Raw genomic sequence first — 19814 nt, 5'->3', positions numbered from 1 at the left:
TTACAGGCTACAAGAAACTACAAGAAAAACATTGGGAAAAAAGCAGGATTTAAAAAGGCTAAGACAAACAAGCAATTATTGCTTTGCTACCATATTTCTTAATGAAGTTTGTTTACAGCAACAACATTGCAAACAGTTCTAAAATATCTATTTTTTCGGGGGTCTTTTCAAAAACTTCATGCAACCCTTAGCTTTTTTCCGTTTATGGCCTTCAAAACAAAGTTATTCATCAATCAGTTTACATTCAGTTCAAACTGTTTCATACTTGTACGCATTTAAACTACCCCAAGTTTCACATGACAACTTACTGAGCTGACAGTGTGAAAAAGCAAACACTCACTCACATCCATATGTAAAACTGTTCTTCTCTGTCAAAAACATGGAACTCCTTCAGGTTTGGTTACCTTCAAAAACACCAACATGTTGCCTACAAGCATTGTTTTTGAAAACTCTTGACTTTTAAAGTACTTTGACCATCAAAAGAGTTTACTGTAGTCCCTCGCTACTTCGCAGTTCTTCGACTCATTTTTCATGTTTTTTTAACAAAAAATTGTACACAACACACGATTGTCAACTTTAATATTACTCACGTGATTGGGACAGTACGAGATAAAAAGTGAACAAAAAAAAATTACTTTTGACAGATGCCGCCATTTTGTAGTTTTCTTTCAATAAACCTATACTGTAACGCAAGTCAAAAGAACTGCATTACCCAGAAGACAACATTGCTTAAGGCTGCTGCTTTTTGCTGAAATGGAGCGAAAGTTTTGCAACGCAGTCAGAAGTAATGATCTAGAGTAGCTATTAAGCATTCAGAACTGGCAGGAAAGTCACAAATAATCCTGACACTTCCTGAAGCTCAAAAAAAGGTTGAATGAAAAAAATCCATGTGCACATCAATCTGGTCGAGGCAGTGGGCTTTGTCATGCTGCAGGGTAGGTCTGCTGAACCGGAACAGAGCCCAACTGGAACCGAGCTGCTGGTCTGCAGAGCTGAGTAACATATATAATTTGGTAGTACTTTACAGTACTTATACATGTTGTTAAAATTACATAGGTTTAAGAGTTTAGAATATTGTTAAGAACATTGCAAGTGTGTGGAAAGGGTTTATAAAGCCTTAAATTATATATAAATATTAAAATTAATGGAGCGTTACTACTTCGTGGTGTTTCACCTATCATGGTGGTTTCTGAAACGTAATCCTTGCGATCATCGAGGGACTACTGTATCTGCAAACCTGACAAAATGAGGTGCTTCAAGAAGATTGAAGAATGTTTCAAATTCACATGAGTGACTATCAGCAGATGGGATTTGGAATATTGACAGGGGAGGTTTTATGTCATAGCGTAGAAAAACAGATCAATGATTAAAACTTCAAAGACCTATGTAACTCAACTCCAGCTAAAGAAACAAGGAGATCTTTGAATAGGGTAGTAGGTGTAACAAGAAAAAATAATTGAGTGAAGTAGGACTAAGAGTTCAAAAAGTACAAAACTAAGAGGTGGCATAGGGCACGCCTAATCATACATTTACAAATGAGTCACCAAACGAAATTCCATGTCTCATTCATCAGAAAAGAAGCACCTCATTATCCTTTGTGGCTCTCATCCATCTATGTCACATTAGGGGCATATGAGTTTAGAATAAAATTGCCATGTCATGTCTGGCTCTTTTGTCTGGCACTAGTACAATCAAGTGGGAAAATTTCATGTTGATAGGGTTTTTGGTCTGCATGTAAAATGTAGCCGCTTTTTAATGGCTTTGTTCGAAGCACATCATTACATTCACAGTTAATGTTTCAGCAGTATGTTGAAAATAATTCACTATTTCCAAACGTGAGCACACACAGACATGATGCCCATGCATTCTGCATGCAACACTTCTACTGTGGAGAGTGGAGGCAGCCAAGTGAAAGGCATATTAGAAAGCAGGGGATATTGATTGTGGCTGGGGACGGTCTGCGCTTTGCATAGCAAATGGCCCCCATTACCATACCATCTCTGGATAATTAATGTGCAGTCAGTGGGCCTGTCGTTCGTTATCGGTCATTCTGATACTGTTCAATTTTCATCTCAACCTAGTGCTTCTCTCAGGGAGCAACGCTCTTCGGTGAGCTCCTTCCCTTGCCATGCTGTTTTATAAATCACACACAAAAACCCTGGTCAACGAGTGTCTGCAGCTATCTCGCCCGAGGAAAGATGCTATCGCCATGCAACTGCCTTGCGTCCTCTCATTATTCCAACATTAGCCAGACACAAAGGCCATAGAAGGCTCTTGAAATTAGCATTTGTGTGGCATTTAAGTAGCAGTATAAACCTGCTGTGAGTTGTGTGGCATTTTAGGTGTAATATCATCCCACTGTGAATTGCCTTGCTCATATTTGTTGCTCTCATCTGATATATTCCTTATGGGTAGAAATAAGTAATCACTGTTAAGTCTACATATTACTGAAATAAATTGTGCAAGAGTTAAAATCAGAAAACACTGTCACAAGTCAATAACCTTTCATGACAATTTTCACTGATAGTGAAGTGCACTTCTGTTTCAGTGGCAACAACAATTAGTCTGAAAAGTAAAAAACTTTTGTTACTGCAGGATATTATTTCTAAAGGACCTCTGCTTCATAGTTTCTTTTCCCAAGTGCTTGTGTAGGTTTAAAAATAGGCAGCTTTACCCCAAGCTGCATCACAGGGATGAGATTTGCGGTCCTAACAGGCCATGCAGATTGCCATTACTTATGCCTGACAAGCCTACCCTCTGATGTTTCCATACTGGCCTATTTTAACAACATAAGCTGCTGCTGCCGCTCACGCTGCTACCAAGATGTGAATTTCCAAACTAGCTGAAAAAGCTTGTCCTGGGGTATTATTGAGGTTCCCAGAATACATGTGGGCTGTCTAGTCTCTGGTGCAGGGCGGGTGAAACACAGAAACATAAACTGACAGAGAAACATTTTACCTGAGCTTGTCAAACAAGGTTTCCAATAGAATCAAAGTGTGAAGCTGTGTGTCCATGACTGAAATAACAACTCACCTTTATGGAAGAAAGGCTTCTTCATACCATCAGGAAGCCTGGCTTTACGTTCAATACCATAGCCATGCCGTGGGCCATGGTCTTCATGAGTGTACCTCACTCCATCCCTTCTCGCTGCCTCGGCTGCCATTTTATCCCTCATTGCCTTGGCGCGTTCTGACTCTAGTGCAATTGCTTTTTCCAGCAGAGACAAATTTCCTTTTGTCATATCAAACACTTCCTCTGATCGGTCTGATGTCACCGAGGCTGTGTCTTCATCAAAATCTCTGTGGTTGTTGGTGTGATATCGTTCATCATGTATACAACTAGAAAAGGCCTTGGAGCGTGGGCTTAGCTGCTCCTCAAGCTTCATGAGATTGTCCATATCGGAATAGTTCCTATCAAGTGTCCTCCTATCGTCTTGGCTATTGTGAAAATCTCCATAGCCGTGATGCTGGGGTTGTTGATTGGGGTCCCCACATGAGAAATGATTTTGCTGGGATGGTCCATTTCGATCGAGAGGCTTTGTTTCACTTAGTTTCCGAGCCAAGTCAAAGCATTGGTTCCTTAGGCACTCCAGACTGCTTAAACATACTTCCTCATCACTGTTTTCTATTTGTCCATTACTAGTGGTCCTCATTTGTCCATTGCCACCAATGTGTGTATTTCCTCCATTGTGAGAACAGTCATTCCCATCCCCAATCCCAACTGTACTGTTCGGAAACTCCTGCCCATCTAAGCTGTCGGACAGAACAGCACCATGACCCTGTGCCAGCAGTTTTAGGGAGTCCACTGTTTCCCGAACCACATCACTGTCAACATCCAAAGTCAGATCTTCTCGCTGCCTTTCATCTCCTTCTTCATCTTCGTCCTCCTCCTCTTCCTCCTCCTCTTCCTCATCCTCCTCATCCTCCTCTTCTTCTTCTTCCTCCTCCTCGTCCTCCTCATCATCTTCAGCGCTATTGGACGAGTTGCTGTTCATCTCGGATTCGGTCATGGCGCGGTTGGCGGCATCCTCTGCGATCTTGCCCAGGTTGAGGAGGGATTTGGCCACGAGCTCATCGTAGTTTTCATACTCGTCATTGTTGTTGTCATCCTTCTCTGTCACAGGGCCAGATTTTCCACTGCCATTGCTGCCTCCTCTGCCATAGTTCTCTTCTTCCCCCTCACCAGTGCTCATCTGATCGTCCTCTGCTGGAGAAAAAGAACAAACGTTTTGTAATTCCATTTCTGTCATTCCATTTTACTGGTAAATCAGATTTATGGGCATGGTCCATCTAAATTGGATGAAGAACTCTTGCTTCCCCCTAATAATTTACTTTGAGAGTCTTAACAGCAGCTTGTGTTCTGAATTGTGAATCACTACAGGAAGTTAAATTTAGCGGTTTGGGAGAGTCATAAACTGAGATGCCCTATGAATAAAATAACTATAGAGCTACTGAAAAGTCCAGTTTAGCAGTAAAACCCTTGATTCCTTTAGAAAGAGATCTCCAAATGTCTAAATAATACTGCAAATAGTTTCAAAATGATTCAAAATGCTGTGAATAAAAGCACTTTTTGAAACCTAAAATCTGAGCAATAATTTGTTCCGTCTGTAATATGATGAACTCCAGTGAGCGTCTATTCATCATTTGCTTATGAAGTTCATTTTCATAAAATCATCAGTATCTTTGGAATTCCTTTCAGTGCCTAATTGATTCTGACAGACTGCAAAAGGTTACTGAACCTCTTCTGTCAGTAAATTCAAGCACTCACTCCTGGAGCACTTCCAATCTCTCCTTTCACATTTCCGCCCTGAGCCGCCGAGAGCACATTGCTCATATTGGCATCACATTTGCCACTTACATTCCTGTGGAGAAAATGCACCCAAAGGGCCACTCACACTCACAGGGATAAGGAATGAGAGTTTTCATCATTTTGGTGGGAGCAAGCAAACCCCAAGACTGATAAAAATGAACAAAAAATCTTGGTAACTGTTAGTTAATAGATATCAATTTCCACCATACTAGAAAACATCTAAAAGTACAATAAAAACAATTATTTAAATTTGATTTGACAAAATCTGTTTACTTTGCTCACTACATAGATTTACCTCAATCAAACACTGTGCACATACACATTTCAAATAATGCGAGTACCTCAGTATTACTGCTTGGCAGGAGAGGGCTTTAGAGCGGGAAGAGGGAACAGTCACGAATGACCAAGCACATATTTTGACAGCAGAACGGCTTCTTACAGCAACCTTCTGCACCAGGGGTTTAATTTTTGATGGTATGAAACATGGCACAGGGAAGCAATTTGAAGAGCAATCAAGGTACACAAAAGGGATATGGAAGTGAAGCAGATTAAGGAGGGAACAGAGGGACTGCCCTACCCTGAACTGGCGTCGGATTAGCAACAATAGATGTGCACGTTGCAGAGAAACACAGAAAAGCTACAGATTCACCTGCAGATTGGAATCTACCTGAAAGCTATTGAGTGTGAAAGGAAACTTTGACAATGATGCATATGAAAAGAGCTCATTTTTATTCTCATGAGGAAAATATAGTAAACCCAAATGCTGTGACTCCAATATTCATGATTATAGAGCTCAACACAGAGAAGGCTTTGCAGGATTCATGCTAGCAACAACTGCACATATATAGCCCTTATCAAAAGTAGAAGGTAATAACTAGCTACACATTGAAACAGAGACAATGACAGGTCAACGAGATGGCAGCATGGTCGTAGCGTGAAGAATAAGACCTTGGCCCTGAACTGTAATGAACACCAGTCTGCAGAAATGTTTTTACATGTCTGCAAAAAAAAAAAAAAAAAAGAAGGAGAAATAGGAACGTGGCTGCTGAGATGCCACATCAACACTTTGGGAGGATAGAGCTGCGTGCCAAACACGGTTAACACGCTCCTCTCTCAGTGCTTCACTCTTAATTGGACTTGAAGGCACTGTCAGGTCCAATCGTGATGCGTGGGTGGAACGCCGAATCTGCTGGAGAAAAACCTGCCAGATCTGGTGTTTGGCCCAACACAGAGGGAAGGGGAGGTAACATATGGGGCAGGAGTTTCTCAAATCCCAGTCCCAAAACTAGGTAGTATTTTGTATCATGTCTTCAAGAAAAGCATATTTCGGTTAGACTGGCAACAACTTCTATGCTTTGAAGAATTTAAAATCACTGAGAGATTTGAACAGTTAATGATTTTGATGCTAGGAATTTGTTGATCAATCATTGATTCAATTTATTTCAATGAATTTCCTTGAGACTGTTTTATTATATTTGAAAGCACTTGCAAAATAGGACATTGCTAGTTTTTTAATTGTTTGCATTTCCTTTTTTGTTTTATTGCAAGTTTAGATTTAGATTAATCAATAAAAGGCCTAGTATTTGTTAGCAACAGTTTTCTAAGCAACTTAGACTTGATCGAAACAACCAATATGGCCAATGAAAACCCACAGTAATATGAATCAGAAAGTGAGAACTTTGGTTGACATAAATAACAACTAGTGTCTAAGAACCCTCATTGATTTTATAACACAATGCAATTGCAGATATTTCACAATATACCACAATGGAAAAAAAAATATTCTTATTCATGTCAGCTGCATTAGACAATTTCATGGCATGCATTAGAAAAGTTGACAGAAAGCAGACGAGCGCAAATAATCTGGAACAAACGATTACGGTATTCTAATTTTATAGACATGTTTAAGGAATAAAAAAACTTGTTTGTGAAATTAATGCAACTTTTGTAACTAATTAAAAATATTTACCAACATCTAACAATATGCATCAACATTTTAACTGTTGTTTTAGCTGCTTTGTGATAGATATTTTCTTGGCAAAGGTAAGAAAATTGGCAAAGTAAAAAGGATCAGAAATGTATTGGTGAGAATAATATTGAACTTTTTATTTTTTTACATTATCACAGTAAAACAGCTTCTACTGCTTAAATTTACAAATGTATAAAACTTCCAATTTAACCTTTTACAAAATATTTTTTTATATATCTTAAACTTTTTAACTAAAAATATTTTGTACATTCAAGTCATTTTAATACAAGATGAAGAGGAAGTGCCCTCACCTTGCCCTTGATTATGCTCTTCTCCCTCCTCCTCCTCCCCGTCTTCATAGTCCACATCCTCTATTGCTTCCTCCTCCTCCTCTTCTGCTTCCTCTACCCTTACTTCATCACCTTCCTCTTCTTCCTCCTGCTCCACCTCTACCTCCTCTTCTTCCTCTTCTTCTTCTCCATCTCTTCTGTCCTCCTCGCCGTCGTCGTGCTCCATTTGTTCTACATTATAGTCCATGTAGCCTTCTACATCTTCCTCTTCCTCCTCCACTTCCTCCTCTTCTTCTATGGCTCCCTCTTCCTCCTCTTCCTCCCTGTCATCCATCTCCTCAGTCCCATCAGTCTCGTAGCACTCCTCCATTGTGGAGTTATCCATGTCATCAAGGTAGGTGCTCCTCTTCGGTGACGTTTCTAGAGTTTGTCTGTCTAGACTTTTCCTCTTTTTGGCTGCTGGGCAGCCATACACACTGCATGGGGAGAGAGAAGAGGGCAGCTGTTAGTTATGAGCACTACCTGCCCATAAATGTTAATGTTCATCTCTATTAATGACTCTTTGTTAAAGCTTTGCAGTTTATTAACTAAATTGAAAAGATCACAGCAGAACATAGGAGAACACTGCGAGGAATGCGGTGTCTCTCAAGTTCTTCTGAAACCAAAATCTGACTTCACCGACTTTAATTAGATGTGCTCATTAACGATTGAGCAGTTATGATAAAATGCTCCATTTCTTCCAGAAAGTAGTTACAAAAGACTCCGTCTCTGAATGAAACAAAGCAGAGATTTTAGCATCAATTTGCTCTTCAGGCAAAAGAAAATCACAATTCGTGCCTTGCAAAAATGCCTCCAAACTGATACACACACACCTGAAGTGAGAGCAGCAAAACACAACAGCTTGTCTGGAATTAACTGAAAGTGGGAACAAACCTGCTGCCCGAAAATTGAATCTTACCAAGGCAGCCCAGGTTTTAATGTATTCTTTGGCTCTACTCAGCACCGGAGGGACAGATCCTAATCTGATAATCTGATAATCTGTGTATTTGCTCAGGCTATTGATCACAGAAGCCTATTCCATTTGATTCATCAAATCTCACAGACTCCTGAAGCATGCGTGTGATTTTAGAATGCCCTCACACAGTTAGTATTATGAGCATCCTGGCCATCAAATAAACACTGATGCTGGAGTGTAAGAGAGCCACACACACTCTGGGCTTGTTCACTCAGCTGTGAAATATCCCCGTTCTTTCTTTTTTTTTTTTACAACCTCTGGATGTTTTATTTTATTTATTTTTTTGGCTCAGAGTAAGACAATGTGAATAAAGGGTACAAAGATGTAAGAGGGAAAAAAAGTGTTAAAAAGCTTATTTTTTTGCTGTGTATTTTATGTCACTGTGCACCACTATGCAATATCCTATCCATCCTCTCACACACTTCCATCAGTCAGTCAGGCTAAATCTTACCTAGCCCAGGGATTCCTTAATGGTCTGACCCCCAGCACCACCCGCGATCAGGGGCCTCATTTCATTAATCCAAGCCTACATGGAAACTCATTCCCTGCCTGACAACCTCTCCCCCAGGCAGTGAGAGGGTCTGCGGGACAGTGAGGGAGGGAAGGTTGTGCTGCGGCACAGTGATCAATAGTGCTTGTGACCAAACATCTCGAAAGCACATTAAAATGCCACTCATCTTGGCTGCTCTGTTCCAGGGCCCTCTCCAAATAAATCAAGGTCTGGTCCCAGCAGGTTACTGGCTGCCAGTGTAGGAGAGAATTGGTGTGAAAGGTAGATAGACAAAGGTTCTCACCCTTCTCCTATTGCCTTGTAATCTGGCCTTGCATTGTTCTTCCTTTTTTTTAAACAATAAAACAATTGCAAGGTAGTTTTTTTTTCTTGTCAAACTTTGAGCCAAGCCAAAACAAGTCCAGATGCAAGACCCGCACCTGAAAACGTAATTAATGCAAAATAAGCTAATGGATGCCACATACTAGCTGATGGGCTGTGTGTTTTCATTAAAGGAAGTCTAGTACTTTTTATCATTTGGGATTGTTTCAAAGCTAGATGCCTTTTGGCATTGTGTTCTGCTAAAACATTAGCGGAGCAAATGTTTGAATCAAAGGACTTGGGCCAAGAAAAGAGACCACCTCACTGAATGTAAATGACTTTTATTGCACACATACCAACTTTAAATGTCTTCCCGTCCCTGAGCTGTCAGGTTGTTACAATACTCTGAGCCCTGTGTTTTCCTCGCTCCTCCCGAGCTCCACAATGACTAAAGCTGCAGGAAGCCTCGGCTGCTTCTCAAGCTCTGTCACTGAGTGACCTTGGCTGCAACATTCACCATCACAAGCTCTCCATCCAACTCACCGCACGTAGCAATTAAAATTCCACAAGTAATTAAGTGGCATTTCAACTGAAAGAAAAGACCAAATCTGCAGGTACGTTGTGAAGAGAAAGGAAGGCAACGAGAAAATAATGCACCATTCTAAGTTTCCCTTCTGCTTTGTCCTCTGGCAGCAAGACAGAATCTTCTGAGAGGTGTGTGCAGAATGGGAGGTTGCAATCAAAGAAGAAAAGAGCTCCAGATTACAAAAAGACCACTTGATATTTTTATAGAGTGGTCATCCTTAACATTACAAGATGGAACAAATTCTATTACAGTATGAACAAGGGGCCCCTTAATGCAGAATGACTCCTTCTTAAAGCCGTGTACTGAAAGGACTCCTGTTCTATGGAGCACTAATGTGAGGCAGGAAAAAGGAGTGGCAGGAGACAGAGAGCTCCTGTTTGGCTAATTTCAGTCGACAGTTGAGCGACTGCTGGAATGCGACAGCGTTCCACTGTGCCTTTATTAGCAGTCATATTAGCGGCTGTTCACAGCAGGGGCAAAAGCTTTAGCCAGTCATTAGCATCACACACTATTTGTCTACCTGACGCAGGGATAAAGGTGCTGTTGCCTTTCCTCCTGCCTCCTCTTCCATGCATCATCTCCCTCTGCCACCATACATTCGCACTTTATATTTCTTCCTCAATTTATTTTACAGTAATCATCCCACACCTGCCACGTTTTCTTCCATATATCCACTCTCTCAACATTTACTTAGCATATTTAACATTTTTAACATTATGTCTTCAATACAGTTTTCACTTTTTCCTCATTTCCTCCCACAGTACTGCTCCCTTCATCACACTTTTGTCTCCAAAGAGACATGGAGGGAATGCACCACCTCCGACTGTGCTCCCTATCCAGCAGGAGGATCTATAGACACGTGTGGCAGAGCCCCGTCTCCATGGTGATACCCTCCAGAAATCCACGAGGGATTCACCATCCTCACAGCCAGCCAGAAAGGAAAAATGAGCGAGAAAGGAAGGCATGGAGAGAAAATGAGGGGTAGGGAGGAAAATTAGAGGCTATAGGAGGCGAGACAGATGGGAGAATATATGTTTTTTTGTGCATTTTTGTATGCAGGCCTCTTTTGTGTGTGCAGGAAACTGGGAAATATAGGGTAGGGGAGGCAAAAAGAAAAGGATGGTTTTGTGTGTGAAAGAGGAGAGAGGATCATTTCAGAGCTGTCAGGCTTCTCCCGCTAGCAGAGAACAAAAGACTGTGACTTGGTGCAGGAGGCTCAGCACATGGCAGACGCTGCAATTTGGGGCGTTTGTTGGCGGCTCAGGCTCCTGCTTGGATATCTACTGCTTTGGACCATTCACACACACTCACACACACACACACACACGCGTGTACATACATCCGGATGACTGTCAGGCTGTCCTAAAACTCATAAAATATAACTTCATAGCTGTGGTCTTAGAATGCTTGTGCAAGTGGATATTTATGTGCTGTAATTTTGTTTATGTGTGAATTTATGGAAGTTTTTATGTCATGATGAGTCACATTTATTAAATGAAGTTACAAATTTTAACATATCGTATTTAAGAAAACAAGCCATATGCTTGACAGTACATTCATTCATTTCATTTGTTTTGACTAGTAAATTTGCTTCGTGTCTCACTGGTTAGATTGAAATCAACATTGTATTACTAAACCTAGTTATAACCTTGTAAAAAACTTATTAGTGGATAATACAAATCATTATCAGACATTAAATGGAAAGGTGGATCTTCCAGGTGTAATACAAATAACTATTAGTTGCCAAATCCAAATCCTTTTTGGATTTTCCTTCTCCAGTAGTTATCACATTCTTCTTTTGTGGAACCAACTTCCAGTTTCTGTCCGTGAAGCTGACACGCTGTCTACTTTTAATTCTAGCTCAGATTTAAATAGTCCAACAAAATCAAGATTTAATGCAACGTGCTGGCGTTCTTAGATCGATTTTATTAATTTACATTATGTGATGTAAAGTATGTGAATGTTTCTGTACAGTGCCCTGAAATGACTTTTGCTGTGAATTGGCACTAGATGGATAATCTGAATAGACCTACATTAGTACTATTTTTCTCTCGTTCCTGATTAACATGTTGGCTGCCGTTTATATTTCAACAGAGACATATGCTACAAGAAATGCATATTTCTGCTTAATATAATTTCAAGAATCACACTTAGATCAAAATGTATTAATCATAGACTACAAAACCCAATATTACAAGGTTATAAATCAGTTATGTTTTAGACTTGTCCTGTTCTGTGCAGTCCTTGACATTTGTTCCAATGTGACTGTTGTTTCAACTTCATTTTGCCTGGATACTGTACAACCACTCTCATGGCCAAGTTACATGTGTCATTGAAAGTTATCAGTACCACTTTACAATAAGGCTCCCTTCATCCTTGGCTAACAAATAGTTTATAGATATGTTATTAATTCCCCATAAACACTTTATAAATCATTAATAACTGCTTATTATGAATTATTTATGGGTGGCAGAGATAAAATTGACCAGTTTCTTGACAAATAGTGAGCCAAATCTGTTCACCTATATATTTCATCTATAGTTGTTATATTAAACATTTCACACCAAATTACTACCTTATAAGCACAACAACCATTTGTAAACCTATTTCTTTAGCATATAATATTGTACTTTATCACTGCATTATAAGTATTTAAAACTAATATTAGATCCTAAAAAACATTGATTTACAAATTTGAAAAATCTTGGTGTTATTTTTGATTAAGACATTTATTTTATCCCTCACATTAAAAACGTTACTAGAACTGCTTTCTTCCACCTGCGTAATATCACTAAAATTAGAAACATCTTATCTAAAAATGATGCAGAAAAACTGGTTCATGCATTTGTCATGTCTAGACTGGATTATTGCAATGGTTTATTATCTGGATGTCCAAATATGTCTTTAAAAAAGTCTTCAACTGATCCAAAATGCTGCTTCCAGAGTCTTAACTGGAGTTAGTAGGAGAGATCATATTTATCCTGTTTTAGTTTCTCTCCATTGGCTCCCTGTCAAATCCAGAATAGAATTCAAAATCTTACTTCTAACCTACAAAGCTCTCAACAACCTAACTCCATCTTATATTAAATATCTTATTGTTCCATATTTTCCTAACAGAGCACTTTGCTCTCAGGCTGCATGTTTACTTGTGGTTCCTAGAATTTACAAAAACAGAATGGGAGGCAGGGCTTTCAGTTATCGGGCTCCTCTCTTGTGGAACCAACTTCCAGTTTCTGTCCTTGAGGCTGACACTTTATCCAGTTTTAAAACTAGGCTTAAGACCCTCCTTTTTGCTAAATCCTATAGTTAGGGTCAGCTTGGGTTTCCTGAGCTGTCCCTTAGTTATGCTGCTATAGGCTTAGACTGCTGGAGGACAAACTGACCACACTAAGCTACTGTCTTTACTTACTCTGCTCACCCTTTTTTGTATTTGTAATTATTTTTTCTACCATTAACACGTGTTTTTGTCTTGCAGATACACCTGGACCTATACCTGGACCTACCATTCTGTGTTCATTTGTTTCACCTTCCTGTCCTCTCAAACCAGCCGGTCAAAGCAGATGGCCGCTTGTCCTGAGCCTGGTTCTGCTGGAGGTTTCATCCTTTTAAAAGGGAGTTTTTCCTTTCCACTGTTGCCACTGTGCTTGCTCAGGATGGGAGACTGCAACAAAGCCAAGATTCAACTTGTCTGCTGGATCTCTTAGATAGAGAACTTTAACAATTGGCTTTTATGAATGTGAATGTTCATGTAAAGTGCCCTGACACAACTTTGTTGTAATTTGGCGCTATATAAATAAACTGAATTGAAATGCTTATTGTGGGCAGCACGGTGGCGCAACTGGTAGAGCTGCTGCCTCTCAGCGAGCAGGTCCTTGGTTCAAACCCCGGTCCAGGGGCCTTTCTGGGTGGAGTTTGCATGTTCTCTCCGTGCATGCGTGGGTTTTCTCCGGGTACTCCGGTTTCCTCCCACAGACCAAAAACATGCATGTTAGGCTGATTGGTAACTCTAAATTGTCCCTAGGTGTGAGTGAGAGAGTGAATGGTTGTTTGTGTTGTTTGTCTCTATGTGGCCCTGTGACGGACTTGCGACCCGTCCAGGGTGTACCCCGCCCCTCGCACAGTGATTGCTGGACATGGGCACCAGCGACCCCCGTGACCCAAAATGGAATAAACGGGTAAAGATAATGGATGGATGGATGAAATGCTTATTGTGCTTTGAAGGTAGTAAGTTTTTGTATTGAACGCTTTTTGAATTGAAGGTAGTAAGTTAGTCTGAAATGTTTAATATAACAACTCTAGATGATATATATAGGTGGCAGATTTGGCTCATTATTTGGCAAGAAACTGGTCAGTTTTGTCGCTGTCACCCTTAGTTAAGGCTTAATAAGCAGTTATTAACTATTTATAACGTGTTTAGTCAAGTCAAGTCAATTTTATTTGCAGAGCACATTTAAAACAGAAACTGTTATCAAAGTGCTTAACAATAACATCAATAGGAGTAAAAATTAATGAAAAAAATAAATAAATACCACACACTAATGATAATACTGAAGAATTAATAAAAAGCATTTAAAACATAGGAACACAGAACAAAAAACAACAAATCAACACAGACCGTGTGAAATGCCTGCGAGAACAGATGTGTTTTTAGCAGAAATTTAAAAACAAGATGTTTATAGAGGAATTAATAATGTATCTATAAACTGTTAGCCATCTATGAGGGGAGCCTTATTATAAAGTGGTACCCATTTATCTTTTGTTTATGTTAATCCAAGGCACTATGTGCTCCTTTTTACCCCCTTCTCACCACCCTTTCAACTCAAACGCCTCTTATTTCAGAGTGAAATTGTACTTTTGTGACTAACTGAAAGCTCAGTTTTGTAAATTTACAGAAGGAATGGTCACAGTTACTCAGATTGCTGTTGTTGTTTCGCCTAAGGGTATTCCAAAAAGCATATTCTGTTTGGTAATATGTAGAAGAAAGAATATGCATCCATCCATCCATCCATCCATCACCTTTACCCGCTTCTTTCTTTTTGGGTCACAGGGGTCACTGGTGTCCATGTCCAGCCATCACTGTGCAAGAGGAGGGGTACACCAAGGACATGTCGCAAGTCCATCACAGGCTCTGACATCATTTGTTTAATAATAAAATTATTATTTAAATAAATATACAAATTGTTCTAACCTGTCAAAAATTGCCCAATAAGAAGAATGTGTTGTGTATTTCAAAAATGCTAAAGTAGAATATTGATATGTGTATCCAACAGGCTATTTTACATAATTTACAAGTGGAAGTCCTGAGCAGCAGAGCTCATCGAGGAACTGATTCTGGGATGTAATGTGGCTATCTGTCATCCTGCAGCTAAAATCACTCCTGGATTAGCCAGGTAAGGAGTCTTTCCACCAGTGTAATGACTTCAATCAATCACCCCGACTCACAGACGCACACGGTGAAGCCAGCTAGTTAGCTGCTAGCCCATCAGCCATTTTAAAGGACTTCCTTCTCTCTTTGCTTTTCCATCCGTCTGCAGAAGCAACAGTGGAGGCTGTCATACACTAGCTGCCTGTCTGGATAAAATGAAAGGGTGATGGGAGTTGTATATATATATTTATATATATATATATATATATATATATATATATATATATATATATATATATATATATATATATATATATATATATATATGTCAATTTGTTTATTACCAGTGCTTGATTAGAAGATAATCTGTAAACAACTGAAGTATACTCTTCTCTACATGGGGTCACAATAATCACCATCAAACTGAATTTTATGGCGAAAAGATTGTTCGTTCTTCTTTTGTTTTGTTTGGTTTCATCAGCCTTTTCTTATGGTGTTAATAGAAACAAGCCAAACAATTTAAATAAAATCTAAGACTAACGCCTAAATCTAAACTAGATAAATTGCATTTCCTGTAAAAATGCTGTGTGAATGCTTATTGCTGAAGAACTTGCTGAGAAACAGCTGAAATTAGCTAAAAACATGCTGAAGGGTAGCTGAAATGGTAGAACAAGCCTGAGTTAGCAGAAGGAAGCAGATAAACCACATTTGCTGAAATAGGTTTAAATAAGCAGAAATGAGCACAACAATTAGGAAATTAGCTACAAAAGCTGAAATTAGCAAAAAATAGCTGAAAGCTGAAAAAGCAGAAAGAAGCTTAAACTATCAGTATGAAGTAAAAGAAGCTGAAGTAAGCTCACAAAATGTGGAATTAGCTGAAAAGGCTAAGATTACTACAAAAACAGCTACAAAGCAGCTGAAATGGCAGAAAAAAAGCTGAATCGAGCAGAAAAAACTGAAAGGAGGACAACAAGTTGAAATTAGCAAATAAGTTAGATAAAGCACAAACATATTGTACGTAGTTAGCTGAAAGAATCTGAAATAAGCACAAAACAGCTGTAATTAGCTGAAAACAGCTGATTTTTTTTTTTTTTTTTTTTTTTCCAGAAGTAAGCTGCAAGTAGCTGAACCATAAGAAAATGTGAAAGGAGCAATAAAAGGTTGTAAACAGATCCAAAGATATGAAGGATGTAAAATAAGCTCAATTCATTTTATATGGAAAAAAAAAAGGCCGAAAAGGCTAAATATTTCAAAAAGCTAAAGTTGCACCAATACCAATAGTCATAGCAGCATTGTCCTGATAGAGCTGAATATTTTGATTCATGATTTTCTTATTTTTTTCTTTTTCAATTCAGTTTATTTATATAGCACCATATCACAACAAAGTTGTCTCAGGGCACTTTACAGGAACATTTGATTTGAACATTGATTTATGATTTTCTTGAAAACTGTGGGACGAGAATTGCACCAAAAAATGTACAAAAGAAAAATGGATCACAATAGAGTGAATGCTTATGAAGCAGTCACGCAATAATTTTCATCACTGATCAACTTATCTCTTCAGAAATAATGTATTTAGGAACCAGCAGACTTTAAGAAACTGAAAACGTAGAGAAACTAATGCTTTTGCGTTTGGATTTGCAGACAATAACAGATACATCCAGTCGTATCGTTTAGTGAAATTCGTTCACAAAATAAGAGAATCAAGAGTTTGCCCTTTGTGGGCTGCATTGTGACTTCAGTTCTGTTTCATGTTTACTCAGCCTCAAACTTTCCACCAGTGGAGGGGGCTTTCCGACATTGATGTAATTCACTTGGCAGCTGCTGTAAAGCGCAGGGTAGGCCAGGGGGTTGAGGAGGGGGAGGAAAGATTATAGAGAGGGCTTGAGAAGAGTTCAGAGGTTAGGGGTCATGATGTGCCCGAGCCTGAAGCTGGCCCTGAGCAGCTGCCCAACCCCAACCCCCGCACAAACTGCCACCTCCTGTCCTCAATGCCAAGGTCCCCCCTCTGGCACGCTTTGTGCTAACTGCACATGATCTGCCATTCCCTTTGATGTCACTCCTGTGGGAGGCAGTTATAAAATTTAAAAAAATAAAAGAGAAAAAAGAGGATGTTGGGGAAAAAAGCATAAACACCACCTGTTTATCTGACGTCAGGTAATGTCAGAAAGGCAGTTTGCAGCCTTGTCATAATGCACAGGAGGCGAACAAGGGGGAGAAATTACAAAGGCAAAGAAAAAACAAATGCAGGCACGCCACTGTAAATTTTGCAACCAAGCTTCTAAAAGGCTTTCAAAGCCTGCTTTATACAGTGCTAGAGGACAAAGTACGCAGGAAAAAAAAGGAAACAGTTTAGTAGTCAAAGGAAGAGGCTCATTGATGTAGACGACAATATAATAATATTTTAGCGCTCCTATTACAGCAGTGATTGTATTCAAGCAGACCAATCTCTGTCCAGCTCTGTCATCCTGCTGAAATGATAACAGCTGAATCAGAGCTAAACTGAAATGAACCCCAAGGCTCCACATGCAGTCTGAAGTGTATAAACTAATGACAGAGCTGACGGATCCAACCAACCTTCTTTGCACCCTCAGCCCACACTCTCTCTTTTTTTGGTGATATAAAGCTTCCCCATTAAATATGGAAATTTTTGTTTCGGTGACAGATACTTCACAGAGGGGGGCTGATGGCATGTGCTGTGTTTTTTTGGAAAGGGAAGTGGCAGATTTTGATTAATGCGACCTTATCTGGCACTGCACATGGAGGCAGAGGGCTTCCTGAGCTTGGTGGGGGTGGATGGCTGCCTGTTCTTTTTTTCCAGCCCTCTTTCTGTTTTCAGTTAATTTTTCTCTGTTTTTTTTAGCTTTTTTCCCCTTTTCCTTTTCTGCATTCATTGTTTACTGAAATTAAGCTATAATGTACCAAAACAAGATTTTTAATTAAAATTTAAATGTCCAGAATGATGTTTCACTTTGGTCCAGTCTTAATATCAATGTCCTTGCATTTGTTTTACTGATCCCACTTCTTCTCTTAAGTTTGCTCATCAACTTGCTTCTCCATTCTAAGGACTATTTCCATACTTCTCCTTTCCAATGCATTCTCCTCTCCCCTGCCAGAAGTCAAGGCACAGTGGTGCTGCTTCCCTCTGTCGCTCCATCACCAACCTTGGCTCACTTCCAATGCTTTTAGTGAGAGCTATCTGTCAAGTTATGAATAATACAGGCCCAAGGCTGGCGTTAGCTTGCTAGCTAGCTATGTGGAATCCAAATGAGGTCTACAGCAGGAAGAGAGCACTTGACTTTTAGCTTGCTACCACGCTCTCCCTACCAAGACAGGCAATTACTCAGCCCACAGCCCCAGCTGCAGCCGTGGCAATCATAAACGCAACCCTTCACATCCCCGTCTGCACACATGTGCTACGCAGGCACGCACATTTTGCACGCATAAGCACACACTCCTCCTACAGATTCAAATAGTGCCCAAATTATCTATGCAGAGACACAAAATACAGCTTGCTTGCCTTACATGACAGAAAATCCATATCTGTTCTGTGGGGTGGAGAGAAAACAGTGTGCATTTAAAAAAATGTTCCACCAAATGTAGAGATAAATAAAAAGAGGACTTTCAGCTGCATTTTCGTTGAGGGCATTGGCAACATCTGGATAACAGTAGATATAATAGTCAAGTCCAGCTGCAAATGACAGTTAAGATAAATATTTAAAATCCTTGTTTTAGAGTTTTATGGTTTTATGTGACAAAACCAAAAAATAAACAAGTCCACTCCTACTGATTTCATTAAAATTAAGACAATTCAGATGCTGGGAAAGAGACACAGTAGCCATGGTTTCAGTAAAGTATTTTTACTTATAACCAAACTGGTTAAGGTTATAAAATAATTTCCAAATAATCCAGAGTCTATCTTTCACCAGTAAAAAACATTTAACAATATTCAGTCAGGTCATCTGGACAGATTCTTCTTCTTTTTTTTTTTTTTGCTGAGACATTTCATCCTTCATCCAAAGGACTTTTTCAGTCCGAGGTGTCACAAAAAAACTGGAATCCCACAAGCACCAACTCTCATAGTGGAAAAACAAAAAACAAAATCAAAACAGTTTTCTGGTGACAAGATGGTTTCTGGGGCCCACCCTCTCTCCCATCAGTTCCTCTAAGGCAATCATGCCAAAATGGTTCCAAACACCATTCAAAACAAAAAAGAAACCATCCAGATGACCTGACTGATCAATGTTGGATTTGTACCTGGATTACTGAGCATAAACTTTGGTGTTTTGAAACATTTTAGCATGACTGCCTTAGAGGAGTTGACGGGGAAGAGGGTGGGCCCCAGAAACCATCTTATCACCAGCAAACTGCTTTTTTTCCCCACAATGGGAGTGTGGTGCTTGTGGGATTCCAGTTTGTTTGTGGCTCCTTGGACTGAAGAAGTCCTTTGAATGACGGACGAAATGTCTCAGGAAAAAAAAAAGAAACTGTCCAGATGACCTGACTGAACATTGTTGGATTTATACCTGGATAATTGAACATGAACTTTGGAGTAAGAAACATTATTTGCAATTGGAAAACTAAGTCAGTTATCAATTTTCCTTGGAGTGGATGCTCCAGAAAATTTACCTTGGGGACCACACAATGTCCAAAAAAACAAACATCTAAAGCATTAACTCTGAGTCTAGAGGCCTCAGCTAGCATGTTCACTGTTAAAGTTCATGACAGCACAATTAAAACACTGAACAAGTGTGGTGTTTGGAAGGGTTGCCAGGAAAAAAAGCTTCTTCTCCCAGAAAAGAGCATGACAGCAGTTGACAGTTTCATCTGAACAAACCACAAAACTTCTGAAACAATGTCTGTTGAACAGAGACGTTCAGCACAATTGGAGTAAATCTAACACAGCATATCACCACAAACACTTCACACCAAATGTCCACGTGGAGGTGGAGGGCTGATGATTTGAGCT

General features: G+C 39.6%; 1 protein-coding gene across 3 annotated transcripts in view; it reads right to left on the bottom strand.

The window, feature by feature from the left end:
• Positions 1–19814, bottom strand: part of myt1lb (myelin transcription factor 1-like, b) — a 76964-nt gene that overhangs the window by 31279 nt on the left and 25871 nt on the right. For 2 of the 3 annotated variants that reach the window (XM_037694978.1, XM_037694977.1), the window contains exons 4-5: positions 7090–7544; positions 3034–4203 (exon numbers count right to left, since the gene is read on the bottom strand). In XM_037694978.1, coding sequence (XP_037550906.1) covers positions 3034–4203; positions 7090–7544 — 1625 coding nt within the window. Of the gene's footprint in view, positions 1–3033; positions 4207–7089; positions 7545–19814 lie in introns of all 3 variants that reach the window. The other variant, XM_037694975.1, reaches the window with a different exon arrangement.

The sequence above is a fragment of the Nematolebias whitei genome, chromosome 21 (assembly GCF_014905685.2).
Source record: "Nematolebias whitei isolate Nwh7 chromosome 21, NemWhi1, whole genome shotgun sequence".
Taxonomy (NCBI): Eukaryota; Metazoa; Chordata; class Actinopteri; order Cyprinodontiformes; family Rivulidae; genus Nematolebias; species Nematolebias whitei.
The sequence above is the reverse complement of the archived record's forward strand: the minus strand, read 5'-3'. Positions and strand labels throughout refer to the sequence as shown.